Source organism: Epargyreus clarus, unplaced genomic scaffold (genome assembly GCF_041222505.1).
Source record: "Epargyreus clarus isolate Ecla_fem2 unplaced genomic scaffold, WU_Ecla_fem_2.2 ptg000004l, whole genome shotgun sequence".
Taxonomy (NCBI): domain Eukaryota; kingdom Metazoa; phylum Arthropoda; class Insecta; order Lepidoptera; family Hesperiidae; genus Epargyreus; species Epargyreus clarus.
In genome coordinates this window covers 7,899,174-7,909,418 of record NW_027332212.1, presented here as the reverse complement: position 1 = coordinate 7,909,418, position 10,245 = coordinate 7,899,174, and the positions used below count along the sequence as shown (strand labels likewise).

The 10,245-nt window shown below is 36.0% G+C and overlaps 1 protein-coding gene across 8 annotated transcripts in view; it reads left to right on the top strand.

Annotated features, from left to right (window-relative positions):
- The first annotated feature begins 303 nt into the window (after nucleotides 1–303).
- Nucleotides 304–10,245, top strand: part of shep (RNA binding motif single stranded interacting protein alan shepard) — a 227,470-nt gene continuing 217,528 nt past the window's right edge. For 3 of the 8 annotated variants that reach the window (XM_073093082.1, XM_073093084.1, XM_073093079.1), the window contains exon 1: nucleotides 304–481. In XM_073093082.1, the coding sequence (XP_072949183.1) occupies nucleotides 425–481 (57 nt within the window). In that variant the 5' untranslated portion in view covers nucleotides 304–424. The remainder of the gene's footprint in view (nucleotides 482–10,245) is intronic. The other 5 variants (XM_073093086.1, XM_073093080.1, XM_073093087.1 and 2 more) reach the window with 5 other exon arrangements.

Here is a 10,245-nt window from a genome sequence, read left to right as displayed (position 1 = left end):
ACCTGTTCCCCGATAATAAGTCTCGAAATTCAAATCGGTAGCGCAAGAAACGAAAAAGCCATATGTTATAATAAAAGTTTAAGTTTAACCTCAATTAAAAGTTTCCCCATAAATTAGACGGTGGAAATCTTGCGAACATGGTGTTACGTTCGCGCCGTAGCTTACATCCCTTCATCACAATCCTCCTCTCGCGCCTGCCGGCTATTTTCGCGCAGACGTAATGATTGCCGACGGTGGCGCCACGCGGTGAAACTTGGAACAACTTGACAGGCGGCTAAAATGGCCGTGTGAACACGCGAACCGCCACGCTGAATTTCTACGTACGGCACACGAAAAGTTTTTTATTTACGCCGGTTTACCAAACTATGCTCTAGTTGGCCCTGGTCCGATTTAATTTCGTGAACGGTCCGCGTAAAATATATAAATGGCTCTCCACCTCGAAACTGCGTTGCAGCGAAAGTTAGACTTCAAGATGACCACGGTAAGTGCATGCCGCCCGCCTATCGATCGATGTCCGCGTGGTCTGAACATATGTTAGATGCTACGATATCGTAGCGATGAATTAACTGCGCTCCGTAACCTTCATAGTATCCGAAAACTACTACTATGCCATTCTTATTGGGATCGTTGCGATACTTTGCGCGGTTTAGCGTTTACCGGCACTTGTTTATCATTTAGTATGCACCGAGAGGTAAATAAACACTTGTAGCGGCACGTTACGACGGCGTTCTACGTTTCACAAGTGGTCACTATCGTTTCCCTGGAGCTTTAGGGGAATTTAAACTTGGGAGAACATTGTTTTGCGTGTATAAAGTCAAAATGCGACGTGGGTGTTTGAAAATTGAAAAAGCTGAAGCGCCGCCTCCGCATATTTTAAAGGTTACTCGGGCCTCCGTAAATTGTATCCGGCTTTAACATACAATTATTTCTCTCGACATTTTTCTCTTTTATACTAATGCAAGTAAAGAAACGGAAACATTTATAGGTACAACTCGAAAAAATCTTACAAGGAGCCTACTCGGTAGAGCGATAATGGCAGTCGTTCGTGGTTCCTATTTCTTATCGGAAAAGTCATTAGGAGGGAGAACTTTGTTCCCTCGGTCTAATGCTTTGCAGCTGCTCATATATTTGGTACATTTATTATGCAAGAATGCATAAGTTAGGAACGGCAAGTTAGCGTGGCTGTATATCACGAGATATAGTCTACCGTTTTACGGATCGCACAGACAAGCCACTAAATGCATTGCGATTGGACGATGCAGTCGCAGGGTCGTCTAAACACTAGTTGCTTGCGACTGAAGTTTAGCGACTGAGATTGTAATACATGAAATATTTGCATGGTCACAATTAAACATTTGCTGTTTAAAGCAAATGAATACTATTTATTTTTACTATATACAACATCAAACTACAAAGCCAATGCTAATGTTTTTTATTATTGTTGATGAAATACCTGTCATCATTACTGTCAATTTTAATGGATTTTTGTAACACTCACTTTAATTACATGTAATTTTTATGCCATCAAAAACAATGCTTGTAAAAAGATCCAAGTCTCGCCATTCAGTTCTTCTACCGTAAAAAGTTTTGAGATCTATGTAAAACCAAGCCGGTAAATGTATGCAGTCCCTACTTAAGGGACCTTCTGTCTTAAGGTATTATCTCACTATCTAACCTAACAACATCTCATGGGACCATACCAATATTAAAAATCTTTTATGTTCTAAATAAATTAACGTGGCAATCGTACTGCAAGTCACATTGTGTTTTCATCTTATCATATCGCATCACACAGGTAACATTAGTACGATTGCCACGTCAATTTATTTAGAACATAAAAGATTTTTAATATTGGTATGGTCCCATGAGATGTTGTTAGGTTAGATAGTGAGATAATACCTTAAGACAGAAGGTCCCTTAAGTAGGGACTGCATACATTTACCGGCTTGGTTTTACATAGATCTCAAAACTTTTTACGGTAGAAGAACTGAATGGCGAGACTTGGATCTTTTTACAAGCATTGTTTTTGATGGCATCTCATTCCTTTTTGTAGATATTTCTACTCTTTTCCTTTCCGGTACCTTCTACTAGTTGAATCTCAACAACAGATTTTTTAAAGCCAATTAAATTTTTGTAGTTAGTCTTTGTAGTTATGTAAATAATCTTGCCATTCATCATCACTTTCATTCGAACATGACAATAAATTAAATCTAAAAAAGTTACTATTTTGACAACTGAAATTATTCCCATTATCCTCAGGAAAAAACATCTCTACTGATTGTGATTTATTTATTTATTGTGATTTAACGTGTCTTCGTATTAAATAATCGACATCCCTTACTTTCTTCTGAATATCCGACAAAAATCATTGGTAATCTTTCACTGACTTCGTCGGACTCCGGTTTTTTATATAAACCACAGTATTTACTGCTCTTGCTCAAAGTCGGTTCAATTTATAATATACTTCTGACTTCTGAAATGAAATTAAATGAAATGTTTATTTAATAATGATAACATTCGTTTTAAACTTCTCGCATTTACAATAATAGTTCTGTTAGCTGTTTCAACCACAACAATTTGTTTAGGGGTATATAGCATCGCCTTCTGATGTAGAATTCCATTTGTTGATAAGAAAATATTGAAAGCTCTATTACAAAATTTCGTTCATCCATCTGATCTCATACATTTGTTCGACTTGCTAGTTCCCATTTCAACACTTTATATTTTTGAAATTTCGTAAATACTCACTCTTATATTTGAGAAAATAAACATGTGTCATTCGTGAATAATAGTCGATAAATAATAACATGTACCTTGAACCGTTGAGTGAAGTAGCTTCCATGGGACCACATAAATCTGTATGTACGATCTCCAGTATATCGTTCGTTCGCGTTCAGAGGTTTGGAAATGGTTTCTTACTAGTCGTCATATCCGTCGTAATGTTCACATCATCAAGCCCGGTCATAATATTCTTATATTCCGGATTAATATGGGCTAGTCTTCTATGCCAATATTTATTTGACATTGTCAAATATCATATCGGTGATTTGACAAATTGTTTAAATTTATATATACCATGTACGTTGTGGCCAGTTGCGATGATGTTATCCATAGAGTTACTAATAGTGCAACCGTTTTTCAAGAAATTAACAGTAAATATTTTTTCAGTAAGTTTACACACCGCTAACAAATTCATACTTAAATTATTAGTCTGCATTTGTCTTTTGCATTCAACTGTAGTTATTTTTAGAATTATTATTTGCAGAGTATATTAATAATACATATTTTCAGCTAGACTATATTTTTATTCACTTCTATTTAAAACTTAACTCACCGTACAATATAATTTTATATATAGCTATCATAGATTACAAATAATTTATATTAAAAAGGTTTCTTATAATAGTTTCCACGTTTTTTCCGGGTAGGTATTACCACAAAATAAAAACTAACAGAAGTCAATCTTCATACAAAGTGGGCTGGAGTAACGCACACATAGACACCACTTACCGACTAGTTATCTCGGGGGGACTCGAGCGCATACGTGCGCGACTGTCAGTTCATTTCTTACACGCATTTGTAACTGTTTTGTACAAGCAATGGAGCAAAAAAATACCCTAATTGTGCAATGGACGGTTGTTTAAATTCAACATTAAACTGTGGATTTTCGTTTTTTTTATAGCTATCAATTATCAAGCCACTAGGAGCTGATATTTTTGGTGATCATGGCAAGAATATGTTATAAAGTGGCTATCTAAGCTCGATTTATATAACAGTTTCCTATTTCGAATCACTTGAAATGAATATAACTAAATTTTTGTAATATTGCGTTGAAATGTTAGGTACCTAATATTACGTAAGTTGGAAACATGATTGTTTGTTCGTATATATATTGGTTTGTCTTTAATGCCATTTGGTAGGTTTAGGTCTAAAACGGATAGGGCAAAAGGAATTGTGTGATTAGGGTAATCCTTTTAGAAGTTATTAGGGATTTTCCATTGTGAACATTATAAATTTTTATATGTAAGCTTATTTTCATAGACATTTATTCATGCGCAATAAGGCCGAAATTTGCCTAAACACTTGTTTCCTTGGAAACAAACTTATTATTATTTTATAATACGATGACAGTTGCTTGACCTCACGACAGTTATTGTATTTTGTGTATGTTGCCGTTAGATTGTAGAATACGTTAGCATACACATTAACTAGGCAGTCTTAAGATTAGCTAGAAAATATGCAGATTAACTATGTAGTTAAAATTTGAAACATCTTTTCAGACTTGTTCTTAGGACTAAAACACATGCCTTTTTACGACACGACGACGTAGTGTGATACATAGCGACATCGTGCCGCAAAGCGATATTGTTTCGTGAAAATATACAAAGTTTGTCGTAAATTCATGACACGACGACGCATCATAGCATGCATGGGTCGACGTCAAGGGGTAAAAATTGATACAATCTTCGTTTTGTACTTTAGGTAATGGACAAGCTAATCTGCGTTTTAACTGATTTAGGCACATTAGCCGTAACATCTAGTTTTCTTCTTATGACATTTGTCAGAAATTCGGAATGTTTTTGATATTATATAACTTTTTAGGGTTCCATACCCAAAGAGTAAAAACGGAACCCTATTTCTAAGCTGTCCGTTTGTCTGTCTGACATAGAGCTCTATTTCTGGATCCTTAATAGATAGAAACTTAATTTTTTTTACGGCATATATATAATGGTGGCCGCTTTAACAACAAGTAATAAAAGTAAAAAGAAAAACTTTCAAATAAAGGAGAGTTGCCATACAAAGACCTTCTTTTTCTTTATGAAGAGGAGGAAACCTTCAAAAGGTACTCAACGACGTGGGAGTGACGCCGGGTTATGTGGGACTTTAGCCGCACTAAAATCCTTCGGTGGCCGTCCTCAACGTTTGTCGGAGAACTCCGGGATCTCCGACTGAACGCAACCGAAGTCCTCTAAGCGCGATGCCTCGATCGAGCTCTGCGTTGGGAGAACAGTTTTCGCTCCTCCTAAACTATCCGGTGTTTTTTTTTTTTTTTTATAATGTAAGAGTAGCAGACGAGCATGCAGTCCACCTGATGCTAAGTAGCTACTGCCGCCCATGGACATCTGTAATCAACCCCAGATAAGATAAAATATTCCTACCTGAGGTCGGCCACGGATGCGCCGCTACCCCTGAGGACTAAGCTGAAACGCCTCGGAAAAGTCTGTCTCCCTTACCACACCCTTCAACCGGAACACAGCAACTCCTAACACTGCTGTTATTAGGTAGAAATAGGTGTGGCGTTGGTGCCACCGGAGTCGAACCACAAAGGGTTCTATTACCTTCAAACACTTTGTTCACGACGGTATGCGACTACACATACCGCCGTCCTTCCCGCGGACACTTATTGGACGGTTCGAGCTCCCTCTTGCCACTCCCAACTCCGGAAGCCCCCTGTGGTGTAGAGCTGAGCCTTATGTTATATAAGTTAGCGTTAGAGTAGTTTTAAGTTAGTCACAATAAAGACATCATCTAAGTAACACGCCTCTTCAATACCATACGAGCCTGATCTTTCACTACATGGTGTAGAGCTGAGCCTTATGTTATTGAAGAGGCGTGTTACTTAGATGATGTCTTTATTGTGACTAACTTAAAACTACTCTAACGCTAACTTATATAACATAAGGCTCAGCTCTACACCAGACCCCTTTTAGTCGCTTTTTACGACAGGCACGGGATATCGAAGCCCTTTTTTAGTCCAGGAACTACAGGGACAAATATATAAGGACCTGCTATTTTTGGCGTTGTTATCTATTGAACCGTAATAGATGTTACAGTTGAAATGTTCACAATGCATTATATGGCTGCTATAATATCAATTAGTAAAAATAAAAATAAAATAAACAAATGTTTTTGTGGTACGGAACCCTCAGTGTACGAGTTCGATTCGCACTTCACCCATTATTTGAATTGAATTTAAATTGAAGTTGGAATTGAAAACGTCTTTTGTCTCGAGAATAAAAACAATTGACGTCGCCTATAATAGTAGGGGAGCCCAAGACGGGATTTCGAGAGTGACTCGAACGCGGCAGATTAAGATATGGGAGATACCTTACATCCTATAGAGTATCTTAACTATCCATTTGGGGGGTTCAACCAGGGAAGTCCATCAGACTATTAATAAAAAATTGTATTATCTATAGTAGCTTAATTACATTCTGAAAACAATAAATTTATAATCTGATGATTTGAGGGCGGCGTTAGGGAGTAATAAGGTTGCAAAAAAATCTATACCTGGACATACTCGAGTGCGGTATTTTTTTTAATATAAAGGAAATAATGCTAGAAAATATGCACTATCTGATAGCGCCATTTATTAGCTTGGATCCCTGGAAAGTAATGGTGTATAACAAACTAAAGGAAAAGGCAAATTTTATGGAAAATACATTATTCTTCATACATTCTCATTCTATTTTTTTTTCAAATCGTCAGTAAAAAAACCCCTCCACTAAATCGTCAGATGAAGGGTTATGATAAGTAAAACATCAGTTGGAATTTCCTGTATAATAATCTTATCCTGTATAATAATCTTCGAAGAGTCACTGACAGTCTTTCGAATCGAATCGTCAGTTTTTCGAATGGGCGACTCATCTGAGGTAGCTTCATATCCCCTTTGAAAATCTAATGCGCTGGTTACTTTTTTTCCATCTATACCTCTCGTATGACTGTCCCAAACCAGCAGATAAACATATTTCCGGCATCAGAGATATATACTCTATCACTAACCTGCCGCGCCTTGAGTATGTCTGACTCTGCTTTTAACATCTTTCGAATCATCTAGACACTATTCCCACGGTGAATCGAAAAATATCACACAACCTTTTCTTCACTCTAACGTGTAATCTACACAATCGTATAGGACCTATCGGCGCTCGAGTTTCTACCCATTTAACATCATCGGCTCCCCTACTACTCTTACATTTCGCGGACAGAAACACAGATTCATTAACTGCAAATGTAACTTTGTCATCCTATATAACTTATATAGGATACAAAGTTATTAAATGTAGTTGGTGTATCTAGATAACTGGACAGAAATTGCAAAATATTTTAGTTTTCCCATGAGTTATATACTAAACACTAATAGTATTCTCAATTTCAACCTTCTATGTCTGCTAGAAGTGCCTTAAACTTTTGATGATCGGTCAGTCAGTGAGTGAGTGACAAAATTACGAACTTTGACTACTTGTAATTCTTAAACTACTGGTTCAAATTTAATGAAATTTGAAATATACCGTGTCTATACAATGCTTGCTTGGCTCCTGAAAATTCAGGCTTCTAGCTTCATATGCAACGAAGTTACAGGAGGTCGAAAATGGGCCGAATTGCTTCGAGAAAAGTATGCTACGGCCGTGCCGCTTTTTTTGGCTTTGGCTCGACTTGGCGGAGGCACTGCCGTGCCTCCAGATTAAAAGTAGCTAGTGTACTAATAATCGTTATTCGCACTTTGGCGTTCGTTGGCAACTATTGCAAAACGTCCCTTAACGGTGCATTCTGGAACCCTAAGCCTATATAAATCACACTAGCTGTTTAAATCAGTTGCTGCATAAATAAGGAAGGCTAACTTGCACTGTTAAATTACTCGGAAAACTTCGTGTTTTACTTGAACAAATTTTACTGGTAAATATAGTCCCCGCCAAACTGCTAGTACGCTCTGAAGTTGTTGCGAGCAGGTGTAGTCATACAATGTGCTATGGCGACGCGATTCATTTCTATATTCAGAGCGGACTAGCAGTTTTACGCGGACTATACAAGAGTTAATAGCCAGTGCATATCTCTGCATGTTGTAGGACTTGATTACGTGTGTATAACATATTTTTATTGGTATTATTGGTCATTACTGCCTATGTTTAAAGTATGGATAATTATTTTTACTTCAAACTGTGGAATATTATTATTTCACAGTTACACATAACATACACATTAGATATTAATAATTAATATAATCATCTGTCAATGAACGTATTTTATTTAAACTTTTATTCGATAAAATAAATTAAACTATAATGCGTAAATTTTGGGTATATTTCCAATTTCGTGTTTATGGATTTCACAAATGAATATTAGCAAAATTATATTTAAACATTTCATGTATATGTTACCTATCCGATAAATTAATTTGATTTTAACTTTTTAACAGTGTTTGTGTATACTTTGATGTACTATTAACATATTTCTATATTTTTATACAGACAAAAATGATTTGCATCTACCCCAGGAAAATAGCAATTTACAATTTTTTAAAGCTGCTGCATACAGACTAAGTTTTTTTTAAGAAACATATTTGGAAAATATGTTTTATTTGATTCAATTCTTTTAGTAAGGAGAAAAGTTATGACTTGAATAATATTATACCATGTTGCTTAAACATTTTTGGGGTTCGTTACGCAAAAGGTAAAAACGGGCCCTCGGCTGGGTGTCCCCCTGTCACAGGCCTTTATTTCTTGAACTGTAAGACATTTGATTTTTTTATAGAGTGTGTATAACTCTACCGGTAAAACAACAAAACTATAAATAAAGCGACCGTACACGATACATACAAGAAACCATATCATATTTACTGAACTATTTTGAGAATTTTTATTCTCGTTAAATATTATGGAACCCGTCGTGTGCGACTCGCACTTGGCAGATTTTTTAAATTGAGATGAGTGTGACAATAATGTGTAACTTTGTCCGTGACCGTACTCGCAGATAAAGGTATTCATATGAGCCCAAATGGAAGGGTCCGTTCTACTTGAAGTAAATGGAGCCTATCGATAAAAAGGTCAACTTTCTTGTCGTACTTATCAATTTTCCTGAGTAGTCCCAAATATACTCGTATATTTGACTTGAGTATATAGTTAGTTAAGTTTGATACTTGATACTTAGTGTCATTAAATGATTTAATTTGATTTTTGTTCCTTTATTATTTAGTAAAGTAAACTATTATTTATTACGAGTATTATGCTGGTACTTATAGTCCTTTTTTCGGAATGAAGGGTATCCTATGCCCGTTTCTGAGCCCCTGACAACGCGTGTATAAAATTTCATGACAATCGGTTATATAGTTTACAGCGTGAAAGAGTAGAGAACAAACAAACAAACTCACATTCGCATTTATAATATTACTTAAGATACTCTTTATAGCTTATAGTGGCAAGCGTTGGTTCGCGGGACGTTAGCGGTCCGTTTAGTCCCCAGAACCCAGCCCGCGGTACACGGCGGCATTCAAATATCCTTGAGATTTTTAAGAACTCTCAGTATGTTACCTACAATGTTTTTTCTTAATATTTAGGCTCGTTATAATTAATTTATTTCTAACGTCAACATAATTTTGTAAAATCAAATGTCTGTCTGGGATTCGAACTTCGGACTCCCCGACTCGCCGCGCGGTAGAGCCTAACCACTCTGTTTTCGCTACATATACATAAACCATGAAATAAAATGTTTCCATTATATAAAAGGAAATTCCACTGCCTAGTTATTTAATATCAGAGTGCGTGCCACAAATGTCGGTAGAGTTCGTGAAAGCCATTCAAATGAGGTTCATGCGATTTCAGTAATTGTGACAAGCTTAACAAACTAAGCTTTATGTTGTTAAATTAACTTGATAATTGGTTAACAGGTTTCAGTGTGTGGAGCTTAAAAGCTTACATTAATAAAATTAGTTACCTTTTGATATTATAAAATCAGTTTAGGTGGTATAATGTATAAAGTGTATGTAGTTCTATTTTTGTATACTGTATACCAGCCAGACAGATATTTAAATTATGAATTTAGATTTCTGTTTCTGGGTCTGGGTGTTTGTGTGTTTGTCTATGTGTGTGTCCATGGCACCCACGACATAGGGAATCCTAGTGTGGGGCTGTGAGTATAGAATGCGTTTTAATGCGTTTTTTTATACTAGGAAATATCCTGAAGCACACATTACCACAATGTCCGAGGGTATTGTTCTATGTACGATACAGTTTTTTGACTATATTTAAAAATAAAAGCTTTTCTCGACTAGTTTTAAAACTTGGGAACCGTAAGTGTAAAGAACTAGTTAAGGCAAACTATGAAACTAGAAACAACTAATTAATTACTTTTCTTGTAAGGTATTTAAATATTTAGAGTAATTTAGACCTTATGAGACTTCATGAGGGTCATATAATAATAATAATAAAGAACGATAAATGAAATTAATAATAAGGTTGTTTTAATGAT